The sequence below is a fragment of the Lycorma delicatula genome, chromosome 4, assembly GCF_047948215.1.
Source record: "Lycorma delicatula isolate Av1 chromosome 4, ASM4794821v1, whole genome shotgun sequence".
Taxonomy (NCBI): Eukaryota; Metazoa; Arthropoda; class Insecta; order Hemiptera; family Fulgoridae; genus Lycorma; species Lycorma delicatula.
In genome coordinates this window covers 132,881,271-132,907,742 of record NC_134458.1, presented here as the reverse complement: position 1 = coordinate 132,907,742, position 26,472 = coordinate 132,881,271, and the positions used below count along the sequence as shown (strand labels likewise).

The 26,472-nt window shown below is 29.3% G+C and overlaps 1 protein-coding gene across 3 annotated transcripts in view; it reads left to right on the top strand.

Annotated features, from left to right (window-relative positions):
* The window catches only part of chas (chascon), a 765,027-nt gene that overhangs the window by 680,831 nt on the left and 57,724 nt on the right, over nt 1–26,472 (top strand). For all 3 annotated transcript variants that reach the window (XM_075364192.1, XM_075364193.1, XM_075364191.1), the window contains one exon: nt 8,060–8,266. In XM_075364192.1, the coding sequence (XP_075220307.1) occupies nt 8,060–8,266 (207 nt within the window). The remainder of the gene's footprint in view (nt 1–8,059; nt 8,267–26,472) is intronic.

Here is a 26,472-nt window from a genome sequence, read left to right as displayed (position 1 = left end):
TGAAAGTTTATTTAAAGATGAGATGGATAACATAATAATAAATTAAAAAAACAAGATTTAATTCATAAACTATTTACAAACATTTTAATTATAATCTAAACTTATATGGTCATTTCATTTGTTGGATAATCATTCTTGAGGAAAAACGTATATATAGATAAATGAAAAAAGAAAAAGTAATAGAAAAATATCAAGCGACAAGTAAACAGCATTTATGAAACACTTCAAAATAAGTAATAAAAAATTTATTTTCTAGTATTATAAAAGCACTGATAAAAATGCGTTTTTTAATCATGTTTTGTAAAACTGTTGTTTGTCAATAATGTTTATTTGTAAAGTTATTGTTTATTATTATTTCTTTTCATTACTTATTTTCTTATAATACTTTTGTTGTTTGTCAATAATGTTTATTTGTAAAGTTATTGTTTATTATTATTTCTTTTTTATTACTTATTTTCTTATAACTTTTTCTGCCGTATTTGCTGATGATTTTTATTTAACAGTTGAAATAGCCTTGAGGTTAGGTATTAAATTAATTTTTATTTATTAATTTTGACTGTAATATTTTTTCAAATTTAATTAAATAATCGTTTAACTCATTATTTGTATTTATAATATAATAAATGCAGGAGGAACAAGTAATATTGAATACAGATTATACATTTTTTAGAACTGGTGTTTTGATATCAGAGCTGAAGGGGTTACTGAACATATATGTATAGTCTAGAATCATTTTTAGGGATAATAAATGATGTTTATTAATTCATTTAAAAGTAATGTTCTGATTATTTTAATTATTTTAGGTTACATAACTATTATGTTTGCAGTACCTAACATAAAGTGGTAATTACTTCCAAAAATGACTCGGCATTTGTTAATATTGGGAATGCATATTCCCAATCTTAACAAACAGTCATCGTGTCTGATATCTTATTATCAAAAACAAGTGTTGTGTCTGTATATATCCATTATCTTCAAAGAAAGCAAATCTGATCAGTGCTTCATGTACCTGAGATGCAGAGCCATGAGAAATACTGGCATACATAATAAAAATGTAACTCTTTTTGGGGGAACAATACATTTCTACATTACTTCAGTTTAGTAGAGGAATATTCTCAATAAAAATAGATGAAAATGTTATTCCATCAACATTGAAGATGTTAATAGTGCATTCCTCTTCAATTTTTAAAACACATTTTAAACTTGTAATCTTGTACCAAATGTGCATGTTTATTGGTTTTGTTATACCAAATGTGTTTATTTTTTTATATTTTTTATTTGAAAGAAAAATAATTGCAACAGAATTAAGTATAAGAAAAACATGATTTTAATGTTTTAAAATGATATTTAATGTTAAGAGTTATGAAAGGTTTAAATTCAGTCTTAAGTGTCAGGAATGCTTTTTTATATTTTACCTTGAATGAACTTTAATAATCGGATATAATCATGCATTTATAAAAAATAACTTTTTGAAATGCTTAAAAAAAAAGTCTTAAATTTCACACTAGACTTTTGAATATCCTATAAATAATTACAAATAATTTTGCTACTTAAAAACCAGAATGATCTATATAATGAGGTAGATGAAATAAATATATTTATTTTAAAAAAATTAAGAAATTACTTTTCAATATTAAATTATTATTTATTATTCACTGCTGATTGGAGACAGTGTGGATTATGTATTGTTTCCCACATAAAGGACACATTAATTTTCTTTACACTTCTTTCTTCATTTCATTTTTTGTACTGCTGTCTTTCTTATAGTTGTAACTCTTCAAAAACTCCTACGGTACAAGTGGTGGTACCATTCAATTTGCTTTCTTTGAGAGTAGTGATGTCCACTATATGACTAGACCCTGCAGTGAACAGAGTGAAATGTCACTTGTAGAGATAAATATATCACCTCTGTTTTTATGAGCTTGGGATGGTCATATGCAACGTTATAATTAACTCTTTTGTAACTCTGAAGAAAGTGTAGATCATGTTATATCTCACTCTTTATTAAGCCAGGGATAGGATGCTTGTAGTTCTTAAGAATGGCTATATTTATTGTTTTCAGAAGTGATTTGTATTTTGTCTGGTTACTTACAACCATAACAATGGCATTAAACATATACACCTTAAATATTATTATAAACATTGTTAATTTTGAATCTGTGTTCCATATAACTCTTCCTTCATAAAGGAAGGGGGGGGTCTTTTCTTTTTACCTGCTGTACCCCTGTATAGAATTATTTATAATGCGTAATAAATCAATTTATAAGACTGAATATGGATTTATAAAGTAATTGAAATGTTTGTAAAATAATACTTAGCTGAAATAATAATGTGTTTATCTTTAAGAAGTTTATCTTTGTGCTTTACCAAGTAAATTTTAATTCTTGTGTTAATGATTTTATTATTTTACAAATTATGATATGAGACATTACATTTGCACATAATATTAATGAGAAAAATAAGATGAATAATATAAAAGTTCAAAACTGAAAATCAGTGATACAAATTAATTTGTAAAAATTACAAATTTTATCTGAAATTGAACCCAGAATCAGGTAAATTAGAAATCATAATATTGACCTGACCCCTTCACTATTTGGCTGACTATAAAATTAATGTAGATATTTTCATGATAATAATGTAAAGTGATGTTACAGTATAATCTTTGTTTTCCATTGAAGAACAAGATTGTTCCCAGTCAGAAAATTATAATGGTAAAGAAAGGTTATGTCAAAGCTTTTTATTTTAATTGTGGTTTTTTATTATAATTGGGTTATAGTTGAATGAGGATAAGTAATTGTCAATATTAAAAAATTTTTCTTCATATTTCCATAATCTAAAAGCAGTAAAATCTTTTTTTAAGAGGTAAAATGTGACTGAAGTATACTTAGATACTTGCATATATATTATTAACAATCCAAGATTATTATTATTATTATTATTATTATTATTATTATTATTATTAATCTAATAATTTATTCCTTTAGTTCTATTAGTAATGTTTAATATATGTAATCGTTATATAATCTCATGATGTAGGTGTAACAAGGGCATATGATGAGTTTAACAGATGCAATTACTGTAGGTGTGTGCTTCCACATGGTGGTTATATTTGTGTGTATATGTGTGTACACCTTACAAGGTCATGTTATCTATATTTACTACTATCCTATTAATACAGCATGTTTGTTTCATTTCATTTATAATACATTGTAGGTTGTCTTCTTCAATGTATTACTTTTTATGTTAAAATCCTTAATTTATTGCCTTCTGTGATAAATGTAAAAAAATACATTGATTTTTTTTGTTTAATGATTATTACATTGTTTTACGTTTTTAGTATTATATACAATATATATTTACATGTGTGAATGCACACATGTATGTGCATACTTGCTCACATGCATGGATTTGACCATTTAAAGTTCTTTACTGCTTTTACTTTCAATGCCTTCATATGAATGAAATAACCTCCAAAACTATGATTTTTATAAAAATTCTATTTTGGTACAAATAAATCATATACAAAATGGAAATTATTTGAAATTACTAGACAACTTATATTGAACATGTGGGTTTTTTAATGAAAAAAGCCTTGGTTCAATTCCTGATATTTAGATTTTTTTTTATTTATATGTAAACATAACTGTAGTTTTCTGTTTGTCACCTGATTTTATAAACAATGGTCAATCAAATTTCAAGTTCAACTTATTAATAAATATTTATTCAGATTGATAATTGTCTTTATATATATATATATATATATATATATATATATATATATATATATATAAAACTTTAGTTATAATACTTTAGTTATTATGTACATGTTCATTTAACTTTAAAATTAATATGCTTTATTTGTGCAAGTATATATTACATAATTTTGGTGTGAAAATTAAAAGTCTGTTTTTTTAAAAGAATTACTACATTTTTATTAATCTATAGATTCATCCATATCAGTACTGATACATACCAGTCTTATTTTGCTTCCTGCTATACTGTAAATAAATTTTCATGAAATTCTTTTGTAATTAGATCCCAATTCCTCTAAGTCTTTTACCCCTAATTTTTTAGTCCCATTTTCAAAAAAAAAAACCAATTCTTTCTACATATGTAAAATATCAACTTAGAAAATAGCTTGTTCTTAACCTACCAGTGTTACCATCAGTTTTTATATAAAGCATAAGTAACAGTTACTAGTAGGGCAAGACAAGATATGCAGTAATGGAGTAGAAAGAAAAAACAATGATTATAAAATATAAACATTAAATTTAAAAATAATATCAAATTTTATCTTTTTTTAATGTTAATATAATTAAAAGTAATTATATTTTATCTTTAATCTATGTTGATATAAACAAAGTAAGTTGTCAAGTGATGTCAAATTAAAAATAAAACATCAAAATAGCATCAAAATTTGACATGAAAAATTCATAACACGAATAAATACAATGACAAAAATTCTTAATAGATTCATTGAAAGATTAAACAGAGTAAAATTATAAATTTAACAATTAATAAATGATAATTATTATATTGATTGTATTTGTATGTAATAATATAGATATGTAAAAAAAAATATTAAACTAATAATAACGAATATAAAAGATATACATATGTATGTATTATATATATATATATATATATATACAATTTTGTTATATTTATTATTTATCCTTGCGATAAGATGTCCAAGGTTAGGTTAGGTTTAATGTTAGGAGTGGTATTACAGGTGGGTGAGAGTACAATAGCTGGCCCAGTCGGTCGACTTTTTTTCAATTTACATAATAGCTAACTTGGAATGTTAGGTGGGTACTAAACCATGACAATAAACAATACATTTTGTAATAATAATAAAAATGATAATAAAAAAATAAAGAAAAATTTCAAAATTGTAATACTTAGTTTAATACTTAATTGTAATACTTAATACTGGCGTTGATATCAAAAGCAAATTTTATAGCATTTAATGATTATGCACATCATATATCTGCTTAATATTTAATAAATTGTCTTGTACTTTTATTTACATTTATTATTTTTTTCAATTATATTGCAGTATAAAGTATTGAACAACTTTTTTTGTTTATATTACCATAATTATTACTCGAAGCAGCTTGAGAAGTAAGATTGGTGAATGTTTTACTAATCAATGACATTTCTTTTAAAATGCCCACAGTATTTTTTGAGGCACCAACTTTCACTCAGTAAATAATCAGCAAATAAAAATAAATTTTACTCAGTACTGTTAAATTATATTTTAAATACTATTAATAAAAACCACCTAGTACAGAATATTGAGATAAGACATATTGTACCTTAATTTTATCATGAAAGTACTTTCACGAGACAGATGATCTTGACCACCATCATGGACACTGGAAACCAGGCCTGTTTGGTTGCTTTCCTATGCTGCAGGAACTGCACAAATACTATGTGTTCTGCAGTATCTTCCTCCCCACAATGTCACATTCTGCAAAGGATCTCAGTGTACAGTATTTGCACACAGGTATGTTTTAAAAAACTGTCACTGGTAAGGAACTGGATCAGATCAACTTATCCCTCAGTTTCCCATATTCATGATTCAGCTGTACCTGGAGGTCCAAGATCAGCCTGTAGGTCCATTTGTCCTTCATCAACTGATTCCATCTCTTCTGCCACCTGTAGACAAGTGATGCCTCTGCATTGTATTAGACCAACTGCCAAAACTAAAAGAAAGAGATGGGATAGAGAATAAGACAAAAATGTTGGTATTCTACTAACACTGAATTTAAATCATAATGAAAAAAATAACTAAATTACATCAAAATTGAAAATTTGTCTAGATGAATGACTTGTCATCTGTAAAAAATGGTATATTTGTTCAATCTCAAGTTTTTTTCATTTGAAAGTGTGATCTTAACCAATTATATAATGACTGAACCAGTTATAAATAGATTACTTAATTAAAAAAGAATGTTCAAACTTATATTATGAGACAAATTGTGAAACCTGTAATATGAAAAATAAGAGGTTCTAAATAAGATTCTAAACTGATGAAACTGTGAAAGATGGTAGCCTGCACCATTACAACATTTTTTATAATCTCTGGGCTATCATCTCAGAGAATGGTGTTCTGGCAATTAAAGGGTAAAATAAGGGGAAGTAAGGGTAAAATGTCAATGGTAAAGGCTCATTAAGTGATTCCTTGATTATAAAATTACTGGTTACAAATTTACTTCATGTTGTTAACTTTTTATTAATGCTTAACAACCAAACAGTCTCATTGCCACTTAAAGGTGTATAGTGGAAAAAAGAAAATGTTATAATATTGTTAAATTTATATCTAAATTTTTAACAATTTTGTACTGATGTGAAAAAAACTAATATTTACAATATAGTTTTTCTAAGTTTAACATTAAACATTGACTTATTAATCAGATTCTTTTGAAACATGGAAAATACAAATTGTTAATTTTGATGAGAGAGCAGTACTTATTCTATGTACATTGTACATTACACTAGAGGGAGAGAGAGAAAAAGAGAGGGAATGTGAGGAAACACTTTCATAAAGAGTGAAACAATCACTTTTACTGTATGTAAACAATTAGCTTATGCATTATATACTGCAAACTTATAGCAATGGATAAAATCTTATTTTTTATTTAAAATCCAGCATGACTGTATTGACATGCTGTTTATTTCTTATTTAATTTAATATATGATTAATAAATTGTTGTAACATGCTGTTGTTTGGGGATAATAATAATAATAATAATAATAATAATAATAATAATATATACTTTTATTATATAAAGAATGATTTTAAAACAAATATAGTGAGTTGAACAAAGTCCATAAATATAATGTATATAGTTTTTTCTGAAAATAACTATAACATTACATAATAGATTATTAAATTAAAAAAATGACTGACTGATTTTGAAAGTTATCATTTACAAAAAATTCTCTAGTGGTTAATTTTCATAAAAAGATATTGTATCAATTTGGTCAGATTCATATAACAGTTCACCAAACTGTTGGTGCTGGTTTGTTCAGTTGTCTATGTTACAAATTACACAGCCCACTATGTTAATTTCTTTTTTTCGACTCTTATGGTCGATGTAAAAAAAAATTGTAAAATGTAAATTTACATAACCTTATGGACAGCACTATAATATTACATTTACCAGTAGTAATTATAGAGTAAATTTTAATAGGAACAGAACACTATTCATTTTATAACAATCTTCATTGAGATTATAATGAAACGCATAAGAAGAAAAGAAGCACAGAATAAGACAATTTTGAAAAAGTCTTTTAAATTATAATTTTAATAATAAAATGTTACCATCCAATTAATGGTGGTAAGAGTCCTTACATCTTCTTCTAAAAAAAGGATGTTTTAATTTTCTTATTAAATAATTTTTCTTAATTTTAATTTTTTTAATGTTTCTACTTTATTTTAAATAAATTTAAAATACTTATTTGTATTCAAATAACATTGATATCAATCATAGTATCTTAATAAATGTTTAGTAACACCTCAGTTACATTCAGAATATGAGCAAGACCTCCGCATGATAAAAATGAATTTTCTTAGTTCATAACAGTCAAAAACATATTAAAAAGTGTAAAAATGTTTACAGTTCCATAAAACTACAATAAAAATCTATTGTACTTAATTAAAATTGTTAATATAAAATATTGTTTTTTACTTGAGTAAAGTTTTTGTGGAGGAGGTCCCACCTGCCAAATGACAAAAAGCATTATATGTTGAATGAAATATGGGTATAACTTAAATTATACTATTGCATCATTAATTTGACACAAGTAAAAAGAGAACAAGAAGAAAGAATACCAGTAGTAGAATATCGCAATGATGATTATTATAGCAATTAGCTGGCTGCATGTAAGTGTATTTGGGAAATAAGGAAATCAGTTAAATAAGATCAGCTACATTTTATACCTGTTTTGTATATTAAATAAAGAATTTTATATACAATTCGAATATGCTTGCAGTTAAACAAATCAATTGTATTATCGAGGATTACCTATATTGTAAATTTTTTTCTAGGAGGAAGAGGAAAGAGAAAGTAGTAAGCATTTTATAAAAAGAGAGAGAGAAAATTGGCAAGAACCAGTGCCTGATTATTCTCCACAGAGAGAAACTCCTTCTCCCCCAGATATTCGTTCAACACCACCCCCTGAAGTTACAAAAAAGAAGATTTATCAACGGACAAGATTTGCTGCTGATATACCTCCTGTAAAGCCAAAACCTCAGGTAAATATACGTATGTTTTTTTTTCTAATAACATAACATATAAACTAAAAGTCATCATAGTTTTGTTTTTAATTCATGGGTGTGTGATTGTGATTTGGATACTGTAGGTATGACAGTGTCTATCTACTATAAACAGAAGTAATGTACATAGTACATTGTTTCTTAACAGAAGGAGTACACTTAATTTCTTGTTTTACTCAATCTGTCCCAGTCTTTCTTATAGCTTTAGTGTATATTTAGATGTACAAAAGGCACTGGTCAAGAGTTGCTTTCTAAGAGTTATGATGTTCATTACACACCCAGTCTCAATGGTGAACAGAGTGAAGGCACTTGTAGAGCTGAAGATCTGAATTTCAGTGGGCTTACACATGCAACAGGAAATTTGGCACTAAAAATTTCATTTTCCCCAGTAAGCTTGGAATTAAATGTTTTATACTCTAATAAAAGTTGTGCTTGTTTCAGGAATGATTTGTATTTCATGTCAGATCACATATATTTTTCAAGGTTAAAACACCTAACATATAAAGTAAATACAAAGTTTTATGCAATTTTATACAGTTTTTTTTTAATTCATCTCTAAGATCAATAATTCTGAAATTAATTTTAATTGGGAAAAATTTAGAGAATGTGTCAATAATATAAATGATTGCTTTGAAAGTATGACAGGATTAGGGTTAAAATTTCATATAAAGAAAAAATATATAAATTGATTTTGCAGTTTTGGAAATAGTTTTCTTAGGAAAATAGGAATTTTGATCTATCATTGTTGAACTGTTGTTTGATGTTTCAGTGCCTTCTTCCCTCATATAAGATAACAAAATACCACACCATCCTGAAATCGTAAACTAAATATCAATAGGAAGCTGATCCTTAACTAAGTTCTTGCATTATTGTGTGTGGAAGGTTAAAATCATAGTACACTGGTTAATTTTAACAGTATCAGTTAGTTTTTTAGTATTTCCTGGTACCACTTGTTCTAGTGAACTAATAACCAATATACCCTAACCAACATAGTCATAAAACCTCTATCACTCTGTGATCAAAGGACCCAGCTACAAATAGGTTTAGATTAAATAAACAACTCGGACAGCCTGAAGATTTATTATTTAACGGATGACTTGCCCATTTTGAAGAGCAGTGTTTTATTGGCTGGTATAAAATCTTCTCATTTCTGTTTATAATTTCTATTTAGAAATTATATGTTTAATTTTATGTTTAAAATTTTTATTTAGAATGTTTTTTTACATGGGTGCCTGTCAGATTTTCTATGATTACATTATTATCTCTTAAAACTATTTTGGTATGAAAGAATATATAAGTTTTTTGTGTATGTATCTATTTGAAGTATTTTTTGTTGTTATCTACTAGTTATTGAAAATTTTTCAAGATTCATTTTCAGTATTTACATTTAACAGACACCTGCAAAATTTAGGAATCCAAATATTAGCAGTATTGCTAAAACAGCAAGGGTTTTCAAAAAAGAAGAGTGAGGTTGTAATGGTGTTGTGTAGCGATTAAGTAAATTAGAACTGATAGCTAAAAGATACCTGTGGGAGGACATAAATGAATAACTCGAAGATTGCTTATCCCATTGCTTTACAGTTAGGTAACTGACTGATATTTTATTAAAAAACTGATACTCAATTGTAGTTTACATGTCATAATTGTCAGTAAGAACATTATAATGGGCTGTTTGTTTTCATACTTCACTTACTGGAGTATTCCAGTTTGTCACAATTTTTATCTTTTAACTCTTTACCAGCTTTCAGAATTTTCTTTTCTTAATGCAACTTTTTGGGTAAAACGCTGTATGCATACTGAAAGTTTTGCAATTATTATGATTGACATTCAAGATACAATGATTCCTAAAGGAGAAATATGGAAATTGTCATAATGATGATTTACAATTTCCACAACTAATTTAAACCAGTATATTTATGTTATGATAAATAATAATGTATTAAATACAAATTTAAATATATTTTAATTAACTTTCTACAACTCCTTCTTTCATAATAAAAATTTAAAAGAGCCTAAAATTAGTTAGTATTACTTATGTAGAACATGAGGACAAGTTAATAATGCCTTATTACTTGTTAAGAATTTCTCCTGCGCATATACTTACAAATACCTTAAAACTGTTAAAAAGAGACCATAATAGTCAGCTTTTAGGAGAAGGGGAAGTTTACTTTTTTCTTTATCTTGGCAGTTTGCCATCTACATATATTAAACATGTATCTTTATATGTATTTCAATTTAATGTAATGTAGAACGGCCATTTAATCATTATAAACTGAGTCGATGCTCTCACATGATCTAGTTTTTTCTGTATATATAAAATATCTACTATAACCAAAATTATTTATTTACCGTGACAAATATTTTCTTTTGCTCTTCCCACATGTTATTGCTTAAAAATTAATCCAACTTAGCACATCGCCTCTGCAAATATTGCTTTAAATAATTGGTCCACTGCTTGTGAGGTATGTAATAATTATAGAATTTATTACCTGTAATTTTAATCTACAGAAATATTAGTTTGATTTTCAAGTATAATTTTTATAAATATATATATTTTTCTTTTACTTAAAATGTTTAGTTTTTTACCTTTCAAAATTCTAATATAGTTATACTGTACTATAAAAAAATGTTTATTTTGTAAACAGATGTGATGATTTTATCATAACTATGGTTTATACTTAAATAATAGTAGCAATAATAATAATAATAAAATAGTACATTATAAACGAGGTGGTTTTCACGTTCAAGGTCAAAATAAATCTCTTTTGTTATTAATAGTTATTATAAACTGCAATGTAGATAATAATTTTTGCAAACCAATATTGTTGTATCGTTTTTATTTAATATGGCTGTGATTCTACCTACCTACATAAATGTAATTTCATTTTTCATTTTCTTTGCTTTACTATTATTAATATTTGTTTTGTTCTGTCAGTAGTTTATGCCTGTAATTGTACTGACAGAAAACTCACAGTATGTAAACATGACAGTACATTTAATATTTATATTAATATCATTTTAACATTTAGATTAATGATATCTACTACTTTGTATTATTTCTTTATTATTATAATTATTTTAATATAAAAACTGTTAGTTATTTTATAACAAAGTAAATTGTTGCTAGCTAGTACATTTAAATAAGAAAAACTGAAAACAACTTTTTTTAATTTTATAAAAAAAGGATGCAGAGGAAGTTGATTGTATGCTTTTATGTATATAAAACTTTTACAATTGACTGTTTCCTTTGTACAATTTAAATTATAGATTAATTTATCAATTTTTTATTTGTATTATAACTTCTTTACTTTTAGTTTACATTCTTTCATTTATATTATTTTAAACAGTTTATATTTTATGAAAAATGCTAACTTTAAGTTTGTTGAACTAGTTATAAAGATTTTTATATCAACAAGCCAGTTAAACCCTAATTACTAAAATAAAATGAAACTGACAGAACTCTAACTAAACCCTTTAAACCAGTAGCTACTTATGTACGAATGGGCAAATTGTTTTAACAAAAATATTTCCTAAAAAACCAATGTAACAGGCTGAACCATGAGCAGTGAGATGAATTTAGATAGCAACCCTATGAATTTTTGGAAATACATTAAGTTTAGGCAGAATTCAAAACATACCGAAACTTTGTTTGTTGATGGTGTATCTGTGACAGATTTGCAAGAGATGTCACTATTTTGGTGAATAGTATCAATCTGTTTTCCAATCTTTTCAGGAGGATCGGGGGAACCTTCCCTTCCATTGATGAAAACAATTTAGTGTTCTGATATCGACATTCCAAATATCATACTTGCTGATGTTTTGGCCACCACTGAGAATCTGAGTGCTGGATCTGTTGTTGGTTCTGATGACATTGCTATTTACATCATCAAAGGCATTGGCCATATCACTCCTTTTTTGGTTTCTATTTGTAACTGGTGCCTTTGTTCAGCATCCTTTTCCTAGCCTTTGGAAGAAAAAGACTATCACTTCCATTCCTAATCGTGGATCCCTTACTACAGTGGTGTATGCAGAATTTTGTTAAAGGGGGGGGGGTCATTATTAATATTCTTTACAATTGACATTGGGATCTTAAATTTTGTGTGTTATATTATATTATTATTATCATATCATGTTATGATATATTTATTTTACAATGTTCGAATATAACACATTCATAAATAGCCTAAAAATCTTATATAATATATTTTTTTCACAGCCGTAAGCTACAATTTTTTTAACAACTTTTAACATCTATTTCCTTTTGTATGATAAAAATTCTTGTGCTAATGCCACATGCTATTATTACACTTTGGCTATACAATAATCATATATTTCAGTCAACGGATATTTCTATACGATAGGTAAGACACTTTACATAACATATAAAATCCATGGATGCAATCAAATATAGTGAAATGCATTTAATTCAACACAAGATGTCAATATGGAAGTCACTGAGGTCGAAGAATGAAACTGGCACTGATGAATCCACATTCTATGAAGGAATTTGAACAAAGAATTGAATGCAGTTGTCTCAAACGTTCAAATCAGTACTCTACTATAATGTATTATTGTTTTGAAAAATCATTGTTTAAAAAGAGTACTGGTAGTTAAATTAATATAGTATTTATAATGTACGTAGCCTATTTATATTATATTACTATGTTCAGAAATTTCAGCATTCACAATACAATTTCCAAACATTTCTTTTTCATTACTTTATTTAACACATCTTGTGCAGTTGGAATGTAGTTTCTATGTATGTTGAGGAGTGCTAATCCATTCAAATGTGTATTTCCAGTAGAATTATGCAAATATGTTTTTAGATGTCGTAATGTTGAGAAACATTAAATTGGTTGGTCTCCCTGTTCAAGACATGCAATTTTTGTGTACAAATTTTAATTCATTATGCAGGTCTTCCTGGCAACCGCTTCTTATGTCACTGGTGTAGAATTCTGTGATTGAAGTGAAAACATAAACTTAAGACGCCAGGGGCAGAAAGTCTGGGTTCATAGGTAAAAGGCATTGACAGCCTTTCAATATTTCCTTGTGTTTCAAGAAACACAAATCTAATTGGAACACAAAGGTATCCAGAAATGGTATAAAAGTAGAGACACTAAAGTAAAGAGCTTGCGTCACTGATAAGTCCAAGTTTATGGATTTTTGCTCATGCTGTCATATGAGGAATTTGAATGGAGGACCCCAGCTATTAAAGAATTCAGAAGCACAAATGAAAATTTTAGAAAATTCATCATTTTATTTCACGGTTAATATCTTCAGCAAGGTTTACTGCTTCCATGAGATCAATAGTTGAATTCTGCAGGAATTTACACAATGAGACTTCAAAAAAACAGTCTCTGAATACAAAACACTGGTATCATAAATTGATAGTCAAAGCCCATAGTCTTTGTCATTCCATTCTGATATGCTTTGCAATATAGGTGCTTTGTTGATATGGTTGCAATAATAGGGTCATACAATTCCACCACCATGGCCACGGAATTATACCTTTCCAACCAACCTTTTGCGCAAAGTTAAACAAGTATTTTACAGCGTGAAGTTGTAGTTTCCATTTCACTTATTGCCGATTTTAAAACATTTTGCCTTTTAGGGGTATTAAGAAATTTGTACAGACTCTATATTGTACCCATACAGTTTCTAATGGCAGTTACTTCACAAGCACTGGATACAGCTAAGTTCAGGCTGTGTGCTGAGCAGTGGACATACAAGTATAAAGCTGACAGAATTATTTCCTTTACATATGCCTTGACTCCGTTTACTCTTCCTGACATGGACATAGCTCCGTCATACCCGTGACTACGAATCTTATGTTTAAATTTAATGAATGTAACTTGTCCAATATTGCCATTGCAATTCCTTTTCCGGTCACATCATATAATGGTATGAATTGTAGAAAGTTTTCCTTCGCAGTGAAATTTTCTCTTATCAACATAATGAACACAGTGATAATTGTTCTAAGCCTGATATGTCTGACATCTCGTTGGCCAGAATAGAGAAGCAGCTGGAGGCATTTTTCATGAGATTTCAAACAATCAGGTCGTGCACACTTAAATTATTTCATTCTGTATTCTAGGACTGATGTGCTACGCATTTCCAACACTACACGTTAACATGTGTATCAGTCTTACTACGAAATCGAAGAAGTGCCCTGAAATTGCCATCATTTTCTTCTGGTTCTTTGTCGACCTCGACCTCTATTCGTCCGGAATCCCTGTGGCCTCGCAGAGCGATACAATGTTTCCCGCAAAACAAGATATTCTCAATAATAGTAAATCTTTTCCTGTTCTCCAGTTTCTTTTTGAGTTGTTGCAGTATCTATAAGCACATCTGTAGGCTTTCTCTTCTTACATGAAATTTCAGTCAAAGTACCTACTACTTCCAAAATTTCTTTGTGATAAAGACACTTCTCATGTTGTGAAAATCGCTCGGTACTTACGTATTAACGCCACCGCAGTTACAACTGCTGTTTAGGTTATGTTGACTTCGTACGTATATGTTAACTTCGTGTACTAACAAATCGTACGTATATCAAAATAACGCTCGCTAACCTCTTATAATTAACATTAAATATGCATAATATATATAACTTATTAATAATATAACATTATAGCACCGAAATCGGTGCTTAATGTTAATCCACCGAAATCCGATTGACTACTTATTAATACGTAAGTACCAAATTTCTCACTACAAAGTTAACCTAAAGGTTGCTTGCCAGATCCAATACAGTTTCTTGGAGCAAAAAGTGAACAAAATTTACAAAAACTCCTCCCCTTAAATTCGGAATATGCAAGCCACTTGTAGCGATAAAGCCATTTAAACTGAAATCTCAGATCTCTTTCCTTTGGTTGGAAAAACAAACCCTGGATTTGGTTCTCAGATATTGTTAAAGACAAATTTTTTTCCTACGTAAACACCAATATCATAAGCGTGTGGTTCACTGAAACTTGAAGATGTTGAAGCTTCAGAAGCCAGAACAATATACTTAACACTTCTAAATGATTCAGCAGGCACGTCAGCATTATTGAGTGATGTCGATGTACATTCAATACCAGTCGAGATTTCACAGAAGGGTGTGAAACTAGTTTCGGAAAGAACGTTTGGGATAGCATCGTCACGTTGGCGGTAGCGAAGAAATATTTGGCAATGTGAAATTATCACTAACGTTACAAGAATTACCACTGGCACGCGACTTTTTGCCAAAAAAGTTGCAAAATTGAACTTTTGAGGTCGCTTAGACATATTAAAGAACACGGAACGATAATGTGAAGTTTCTATTTAAAAATATGAACTGCGAAATGAAACGTTAAACGAAATTTCCACAACAAAATCTAAACTCAGACTAACGAATGAATACCGTTAGACAATGTACAAAACTTTATATTTGCATTGCTGCCACTGCATACCTGTTCCGACAATATTTTTCACAGCAAGTAAGTTTATGTGTCGGCCTTATTCTACTATGAGGTCGGTATTATTATCGTACCTTCTTAATAAGCGGCACGGCTTTGATGCTCTTTCCTCTCTTTCAGTATATGACGACGGGTATATGCTTTGACACTAAATGCGCCAGTGAGAGCAAAGCCGCCTTCTCAGAATGCTGAATGATGGCTACTGTGTAGCACTTTGAGTGATGTACTGTGTACGTGCCGCAGCTCGTGGGTGGTGGACTTGATATTATGTCAATTTTATAACTCTTTGACAGTGAGAAATTTTTTTTTTTTTGTCTTCAGTCATTTGACTGGTTTGATGCAGCTCTCCAAGATTCCCTATCTAGTGCTAGTCGTTTCATTTCAGTATACCCTCTACATCCTACATCCCCAACAATTTGTTTTACATACTCCAAACGTGGCCTGCCTACACAATTTTTCCCTTCTACCTGTCCTTCCAATATTAAAGCGACTATTCCAGGATGCCTTAGTATGTGGCCTATAAGTCTGTCTCTTCTTTTAACTATATTTTTCCAAATGCTTCTTTCTTCATCTATTTGCCGCAATACCTCTTCATTTGTCACTTTATCCACCCATCTGATTTTTAACATTCTCCTATAGCACCACATTTCAAAAGCTTCTATTCTTTTCTTCTCAGATATTCCGATTGTCCAAGTTTCACTTCCATATAAAGCGACACTCCAAACATACACTTTCAAAAATCTTTTCCTGACATTTAAATTAATTTTTGATGTAAACAAATTATATTTCTTACAGAAGGCTCGTTTAGCTTGTGCTATTCGGCATTTTATATCGCTCCTGCTTCGTCCATCTTTAGTAATTTTACTTCCCAAATAACAAAATTCTTCTACCTCCATAATCTTTTCTCCTCCTATTTTCACATTCAGTGGTCCATCTTTGTTATTTCTACTACATTTCATTACTTTTGTTTTGTTCTTGTTTATTTTCATGCGATAGTTCTTGCGTAGGACTTCATCTATGCCGTTCATTGTTTCTTCTAAATCCTTTTTACTCTCGGCTAGAATTACTATATCATCAGCAAATCGTAGCATCTTTATCTTTTCACCTTGTACTGTTACTCCGAATCTAAATTGTTCTTTCACATCATAACTGCTAGTTCCATGTAAAGATTAAAAAGTAACGGAGATAGGGAACATCCTTGTCGGACTCCCTTTCTTATTAGGGCTTCTTTCTTATGTTCTTCAATTGTTATTGTTGCTGTTTGGTTCCTGTACATGTTAGCAATTGTTCTTCTATCTCTGTATTTGAACCCTAATTTTTTTTAAACGCTGAACATTATATTCTAATCTACATTATCGAAAGCCTTTTCTAGGTCTATAAACGCCAAGTATGTTGGTTTGTTTTTCTTTGATCTTCCTTCTACTATTAATCTGAGGCCTAAAATTGCTTCCCTTGTCCCTATACTTTTTCTGAAACCAAATTGGTCTTCTCCTAACACTTCTTCCACTCTCCTCTCAATTCTTCTGTATAAAATTCTAGTTAAGATTTTTGATGCATGACTAGTTAAACTAATTGTTCTATATTCTTCACATTTATCTGCCCCTGCTTTCTTTGGTATCATAACTATAACACTTTTTTTGAAGTCTGATGGAAATTCCCCTTTTTCATAAATATTACACACCAGTTTGTATAATCTATCAATCGCTTCCTCACCTGCACTGCGCAGTAATTCTACAGGTATTCCGTCTATTCCAGGAGCCTTTCTGCCATTTAAATCTTTTAATGCTCTCTTAAATTCAGATCTCAGTATTGTTTCTCCCATTTCATCCTCCTCAACTTCCTCTTCTTCCTCTATAACACCATTTTCTAATTCATTTCCTCCGTATAACTCTTCAATATATTCCACCCATCTATCGACTTTACCTTTCGTATTATATATTGGTGTACCATCTTTGTTTAACACATTATTAGATTTTAATTTATGTACCCCAAAATTTTCCTTAACTTTCCTGTATGCTCCGTCTATTTTACCAATGTTCATTTCTCTTTCCACTTCTGAACACTTTTCTTTAATCCACTTTTCTTTCGCCAGTTTGCACTTCCTATTTATAGCATTTCTTAATTGCCGATAGTTCCTTTTACTTTCTTCATCATTAGCATTCTTATATTTTCTACGTTCATCCATCAGCTGCAATATATCGTCTGAAACCCAAGGTTTTCTACCAGTTCTCTTTATTCCGCCTAAGTTTGCTTCTGCTGATTTAAGAATTTCCTTTTTAACATTCTCCCATTCTTCTTCTACATTTTCTACCTTATCTTTTTTTCTCAGACCTCTTGCAATGTCCTCCTTAAAAATCTTCTTTACCCCCTCTTCCTCAAGCTTCTCTAAATTCCACAGATTCATCTGACAACTTTTCTTCAGGTTTTTAAACCCCAATCTACATTTCATTATCACCAAATTATGGTCGCTATCAATGTCTGCTCCAGGGTAAGTTTTGCAGTCAACGAGTTGATTTCTAAATCTTTGCTTAACCATGATATAATCTATCTGATACCTTGCAGTATCGCCTGGCTTTTTCCAAGTGTATATTCTTCTATTATGATTTTTAAATTGGGTGTTGGCAATTACTAAATTATACTTCGTGCAAAACTCTATAAGTCGGTCCCCTCTTTCATTCCTTTTGCCCAGCCCGTATTCACCCACTATATTTCCTTCCTTGCCTTTTCCAATGCTTGCATTCCAATCTCTAACTATTATTAAATTTTCATCTCCTTTTACGTGTTTAATTGCTTCATCAATCTCTTCGTATACACACTCTACCTCATCATCATCATGGGCGCTTGTAGGCATATAAACGTTAACAATCGTTGTCGAAATTAGAGGAGGGTTTACGATGGATTTTTAAAAAGATAGTCAAATTTAGATACGTGTAAATTTATAGTAGGTTTATTTTATATAGGCCTAATATTAAAAAGTACTTAACCTTTCAAGGGGGGGGGGGTTCAAACCCAGTAACCCCCCTTGTGTATGTCCCCACTATAAGCAATTTTCTTCTGATCTCAATCTTACTCTCCTTCTTTAAGATCATTGAAATAGTTTTACGCTCCTATATTTACAATTGTGTTCATCCTAAAATTTCCGTTCACCAGCATGGTTTCTTGAAACAGCATTCTACCTGCTCAGATTTAAATTCTTACCTTGCTGTGACTGGTTTGAATGAAGAAAATAGACGTCAGGCTGATGCTTTTTACTTTGATTTTGCCAAAGCTTTTGACAAAATGGTGCACTTTCTTCATAAACTTCAAAACATTGGACTCAGTGATCACCTGAATAGCGGATTTCCTTGTACCTCAAAGTCATGGGTTTTCTGTTTGCTATGCTGGTGTTGCATTTGAACATGAATGTTGCACCACTTGGTTCCCTGCTTTTTCTGATATTTGTTAATGACATAACAGATTATCTCTGTTGGGATTTCCATTTATGCTGACTATTTGAAAATTTGCCATTCGATTTGTTCTGTTAATGATTACACTGTTTTGCAGAATAATATTAATTCTATTTTTACCTGGGAACTCAAAATAACAAGAGTGCTGATTAACTTCAATAAAATTTATTATGCTCAGTTTACAAGAAAGACAAATATTTCTTATTTCAAGTATACTATCAACTCTTTTAAAATTTCCACATCCAATAAAGCCATGGATCATGGCATCTTACTGGATAGTAAACTGTTTCTGAGTAGTCATGTGAATGTCATAACTAGTGAGGCTTAAGTGTAATTTGGGTTTGCTTAAATGGCTGGCCAAGCCTGTTAAGAGCATTCAAACATGTGCTCTTCTGTATAATTCATTGGTTCACAGTATACTTGAGTATTTCATTACCACCTGGAAGAGAAATTGGAGTTATACCAAAAAGATCTTGATGTGTGCAGAGTAATTTTCTCAGTTGGCTACACTTTAAATTTAAACTTCAACGTATCTCCATTATTGTTATTCAACAACAATTAAATTTGTCACCCTTATCTCTCAACAAAGATATGTTTCACTTAATAAGAATTTTCATGGTCTGAACATTTATAATCTGTTCTAATTTGCCAGAAACATAAGTAAATTTGAATACAAAAAAAAAAGACTTGCAGAGAGGGAGTTTCCATTGAAATCACTCAAAGAAATATGTATACATATCCTAAACAGTATACATAAATATATTATAAACATAAATAAGTACATATAAAGATGAATCCAGAGAATATTGATAAAGTTCAGAACATAAAAAGCAAAGAAAACAATAAAAAAGTCTTATCAATCACACAAAGAATCAAATGTGAAACAAATCAGAGAACCAACAAAAGTAAGTGGTGAAATGAAATGAAGAATTTTGACGATGCACAACATCCTAGAGTAACTGATTCACTTCAAAATCATGGAGAACTTACAAATCTAATATATGCAGTCACTTAAGGAGCCTAACGTTTTAGATTATCAAGGAGGTTAACCGTGAGGCGGTTCACATCTTTGTTCAGTCTCATTTTGTATTTTGTACCGAATTTTGTATTTTGTATTTCCTCTAGAATGGTTGGAATTCCCATATAATCATGTATTTCAGCGTTTTTCGCAAACTATGGCGCTTCTGTTATATTTCTCAATAGTTTGTTCTGGAATTGCTGTACTACTTCAATGTTTTTCTCGCTTATCGTACTTCACAGGTGGATTCTGTGGGTCCAAATCAGTTTCAGGACCGCTGAAACAAAAATTGCTTGTTAAATAATGATAGTTGCGACCTCCTGCTTAGCAACTAGTACATCTCCCTGAACTTAATGTTAAGCTGCCTCCTTTTTTCCCTGACATGAATTCTTCTCATCAGACGGCAATTCAGATGATGTCCCAGGTGTCGCACGCTGTTAGCATGTGGGATAAAAATGCCATTAAGTTCCAGTCACCCATCCTCATCGCGAGGAACATGCATAGCTGGATTAACTTCACATTCCATCTACCTAGTCATTCGTTAATTAGATCCAATACAGACTACAGTTTGACAGAAACTACGATAGGGTTAGCATCTACAGCCAGGATTAAGGTGTCATCCGCAAACTATAAAAATGTGATGTCCTCTGGAGTTGGGAGGTCCACAGTGAAGACTGAGCATAGAATCAGCCCCAGAACTGAGCCCTTAGGAACACCCAACCCAGTATCAAAAATATAGACAAGTCTTGTTTGTACTTAACATGGAAAAAACACCCATCCAGGTTGCTGTGTAGGATCAGATAATTCAGTTGAGGAAGGCTCCTTTTCAATTTATACACTACACCTGGAAACCAGACCTTATCAAAGGCCTACTGGACATCCAAAAATCAGCTGTGTAACACATCTTCCCTTCTAGACACTTGCCATTCCTGTGTTGATATTCCTGTGTTGTGTGTTTGTTCAATTGTTTAGTGATCACCTCTGAGCCGAACTGATGGTCAGGAATAAGACCCCCTTCCTCTAAAATCGGCTGTAGGCTTAGAAGAAATAGTTTTTCAAATACCTTCAATAGTACAGGTAATATTAAGATAATATCGATAACAGCCTTATCGGCCTCTATGAAGCTACATTCATGACAGCTTATCCAGTTTTGGGACCTTTGCCATTTGCGATACCTTCCAATATGCTGGGAAGCTTGTAGTTCGAAGAATGTCATTAAAGAGAGTAGACTGGATGGCCTTGAACAAGAGCATAAACAGCATTTTGTTATCAAATCAACCCGGCAGCTTTCTTTGAATTTAGAAATATTAAATATAAAAACTCATTCATTAATAAAACTCATTTATTTAACTAAGGCGTAATGTTTAAAATATTTCACAGTATTGTATGATACAAATCATACCTTACATTGATTTAAAATTTTTTTTCCGTATCATATTCGAATACTTTAATACTAAAGAAAGGTACGAGTACAAAATAGAACTCGTACATAACAGTCTGAAGTTATAATCATAATTAAGGATTCTAAATAAACTACTGGTGTTATTTTAGAATTTGAAAATAATAAATAGAATTAGTTACATTAATAATATCTGTTTATATAATCACACAGCAACAACAGGCTGATGCTCAACAATAGTTATTGTGATTGACACTAATGAATTTTAGTAGCGTTTGAAAAATGCTATCCCTGACTGGGATTCAAACCTGGGATCTCTGGTTGAAAGACATAAAACTTGAAACTTGAAAGTTTGTATGAAAACTTTCATACAAATTAATTTTAAAAATGACTCACTTTCTAAGTATACCTATATGTATATATGCTACCAGAAGAGTTCTGTAAAGTTAAAATATAGTTCCTTCCTCAGTGATGTAAAAATTTGCAATATCAATGAAGAAGGAACTCTGTATCATAGGTCTGAAAAGATCTATTGGAAATATGTTTATATTAAGTCTTCTAAATTCTTTTTAATGAAAGTTTAAATCACATTTTGTTATTTTGGTCTAAATAAATATTACATTTAAAAAGGAAAAATATCAATGTGCCCACACTATAATTTATTCATCATATTAATATTACATATGTAATATATCCTAAAAAAGACATCCAGTAATAATAATTATTTTGTAATATTTTTTTCTTTCATTTCATTATAATAATGTAATTAAAAAACAAACAAATAATAAACATTTTATAAAATGTAATACATGTATGACCAAAAAATATCTTAAGAAAACTGTTTTACATGTAGGTGAGTGAGCTCGTTGCTTGCCAATTGCTTACGTTAGTTGTACTAGTCATAGGCTACCCATATCCAATTACTGACCGGTTATACAAGTTTTTTCCCTTCTTCGTGTTTAAAAAATTTTATAAACAGAATCAATTGACCTTCTTAATGTAATGAAAAATCAGTGTAGAATTAGAATTATAATAAATAGATCTTTATAAAAAAGTTTTAGTAGAGGACTGTTTGAAATAAGCTTGCAGAATCCTTTTTGGGGTCTTTATTCAGCTCCTTCAGTGGTACTGGTGTTTAGTACTAAGATTAACACATACAAAAAAAAATTGTATGGACAGAAAATGTAAATACAATTTATAACATACAGTATATCAACCATCATAGATTTGAAGTTATTAACCATAACATTGAAATATTGCACATTTAATAAAAAACTAAATGTATATAAATAATAAGAAATCTACTGATTTACCAACTATTTTTGTTTTTGTAGAATAGAAACAAAATTCGAAAGAAAAAAAAATAGAGCACAAGTCAGACTATTCTTAATCACATTCTTAACAGCTTCTAAACTGTCATCAATAACATCACCCACCACAGTCAGTGTTGTACCAAAGCACCGAATAGATCTTTGAGGAACAGATACATCAAATTTACATACAAAATTAGACATTTATTTAAATTAATTATTCAAAAGTTTATATCGCATTTAGTTATAAATTCCTTAAAATGTAATGTGTGAGGGATGATTTCAACAAACCACGCCTACTATGTTTTCTTTAGTCACGCAATGCTGTCGTAACTAAAACATTTTCGTATAGAGTTTATTTAAAAATTTAATTGAAAACACTAATAAATAAATTTAATTATTATAATAAATGAAATTGAAATAAATAGAATTTAAAATATTTCAATTTCAAGTTTTTTTTTTAATTTCAAATATTCAAAAGGTATCATCCAAAAGGTTTTTTATAAATTATATTAAAGCTTATACTAAAGCTCTGTCAAATAATGTTAATCTAAAAAAATTCTTATTCTAACATTTTATTTTAGAACGTTTATCATTTCGTTTAGTTAATTTAGACATTTTTCCATTAGAGAATTAAGAAAGATTTTTAATGAACTATGCCTGCCGATATTTATCAAATTATGTCTGTCATATCATTCTCTTTATTTAAAAAAGCAAGTTAAAAAAATCTCATTAACTTTAATTTATGTAACAGATTAAAATAATCTATGTAATTATTAAAATAATTTGTGCTAGAGACTTCTATTTATTTATTTACGAAACCGGCCACAAGTGGACCACAAGAGACCTCTTCACTTATTCTTTTGCAGTTTCATTTTCTTCGAGAATTCGAACATTATCTTATTCTTAATTCTTTCTTTCACTTATTCTTTTGCAGTTTCATTTTCTTCGAGAATTCGAACATTATCTTATTCTTAATTCTTTCTTTAAACCACATTTGTTCTGATTACTTGTGGGCTTTCTCTTGGAATCTCTTAAGATTTGTTACTTTTTTTTAGAATAAAGTTTACCTATTTAATATGTTTTCGTTGCATTTCTTCTAAATTTTTCTCATTCTGTGTTATCCATTTTGGTACAGTTTTTTCTTGTTGAAACAAAGATTTATTTTTCAGTATTTTCGGAGTTATTCTTTTATTAATATAAATCACATTTCAGTAGAAACATTTCCTCATCATATCTGATAATTTCTATTTTCGAAGAGTTTTCCCTTAGTTTTCAGTTATTTCCAATTTTACTTAGTCTTAGAATTTTTCCCTCTAATGACCTTGGAATACATTAGATAATTTATTTGCGGTTTTCTTTTTTCTGTTTTTCCTTTGTTCATCAGAAAGTTCAGCCCTGTTTTGCTTGCGTTTTGGCGCTTCTTGAAACCTTTTGTTTTCAAGAAAATATTCTCTTAAAAATTTCTCTTTCTCTTATAACTTCTTAAGTTCTTTTAGATCTTCTTGGACTTTAGCGAACAATTTGCCTTTAGGTTTTTTACTTGGAAGAAATCAAAAAACTGTTTAGTCAATCTACTGTTATTCATTCTAAATAAATAGGAATAAAATAGAGTTCGTCTTTTCCTTATCGTGTCTCACAGTTTTTCAATTTTATCACTTTGAAATTTACGACCTAAAATTTTTCTTAAAATTTTCGCTTTTTTTTCTAGATTTTCTAGTAGACCTTTGTTGCACAATCTTAGGGTTTCTGCCGCATGGAGTGCTTCCGGCTTTATCACAGTTTTTATTTTGTCGAAAGTTGAGTTCCATGATAAAGACTGTTTAAGTATTTTTCATTAGCTGGAAAGCTAATTCAATTTTATTAGCTCTAACTGTTAACGCTTTTTTATCTAAAGAACTGATCCATTCTACAAGATATTTGAAATTATCTTTGTCTCCTTTTTTATTATTTATACTAAGGAAATTTGGGCAGTTTTTATCATCAATCAAAATTTTCGTTTTCTGAAACGTGAATTTTAGTCCCATTTTAGCAGCTTGTTTTTCTAATTGTTTAATTTATTGTTCAGATTCTTCCCAGTTTTTTGCTAATAATGCCATATCATCAGCGAAAGCTAAACAGTTAATCCTTTAGTTCCCAGTCTTATTCCACTATTTACATCTAAATTTTTGTTCTTAACTACTTTTTCAAGAGTGCAGTTAAAACGTAGTGGATAAAGCCCATCTCCTTGTCTTACGCAGGTTTCGATTGGAAAAGATCTGACAATTCTCCCAGAAATTTTATTTTAGAGTATGTGTTAGTTAATGTTGCTTTGAATAAAGTATGCCGTTTTTGTTATCTAAACCTAATTCTGTTAATATTGAAAAATGTGATGTTCTGTCTATCAAAAAGTATGTTTTATCACGGAGTTCGTTAGAACTTCGTCGATAAGAAGCGACAAAGTCAACGAACTAATTTTACAGTTTTAAACATAGGAAAGTTCTAAACATAATAGGAAATTCAATCAAAAATTAATAATATTCATTAATTTTCCCTCATTTAAGTTGAAAATAAACTTCTGTCAAGTAGTAGTAAAAAATATTTTTCGTGGGATCTAATTTATCAAAATTTTTAAATGTTATAGTTTCCTATTATGTATTAATCTAATGTTATAAATATTCAAAATGCTGAAATTAAAATTAAATGTTTCCAGTTTATTTTAAATAAGTTACACCCTTAGGGCTATCCATCTTATACTGGAGCTAAAAAACAGAATTAATTTTATTTTCTTTAGAGATATTTTATTGTGTTTTGTTGTAATAATTACAATAAATACGAATTTCCTTAAATAGTAACCTAAGAAAATTTTAAATAAAACAAGAAAAAAATTAACAAACTATTTTGCTATTTTTAAACACTACAAAATAGGTGTTACTGATAAACCAACACCCATTTGTAATTTAATCAGAAGGTTAAAATATAATGGCCTACGTATATATAACTTTTTTCAGTGATAAGAGTAATGAGTTAAAATAAAATGCTTTTATATAATGTCGTAAAAATAAATATAAGGCAAAAGGATTGTATTGTTTTAAAGATAGATTCATTTTATTATTATTTTACGATTATTAGGGTATTTCATTTTTATCAACTAAAATTTTATAGGTATAACTAACAAGAAAAACTCCGGTATTTTATTATGCAAAAAGGAATATTTTATTTAAGTTGTATCACTATTACATTTTAAGTATGATCACTATAAGAAGAATACTCATTTTCGACCCTAATATTACAAAATTTGGCAACAATACCTTTTATCATCATTATTATTCTTATGTAACCCATCTAAAAAGATTTTCTGTACCGGTAATTTTACAAATAATCAAGGAACTTTTAAAGTTAGTTAAATAATTTTGGGGAAATTATTTAAATTATTTTAAATTATTATTTTGGAGAGTGGGGTTATTTTAAAGGAATATTATGAAAGATACAAAAGGGATTCCTACAGTGTTATGAAAGTAGATTTGAAATGTAAAACATTCGATTCTTAACAGTATCACAAATAATCTACAATGTTGCCAACATGTTACGCAAATTCTA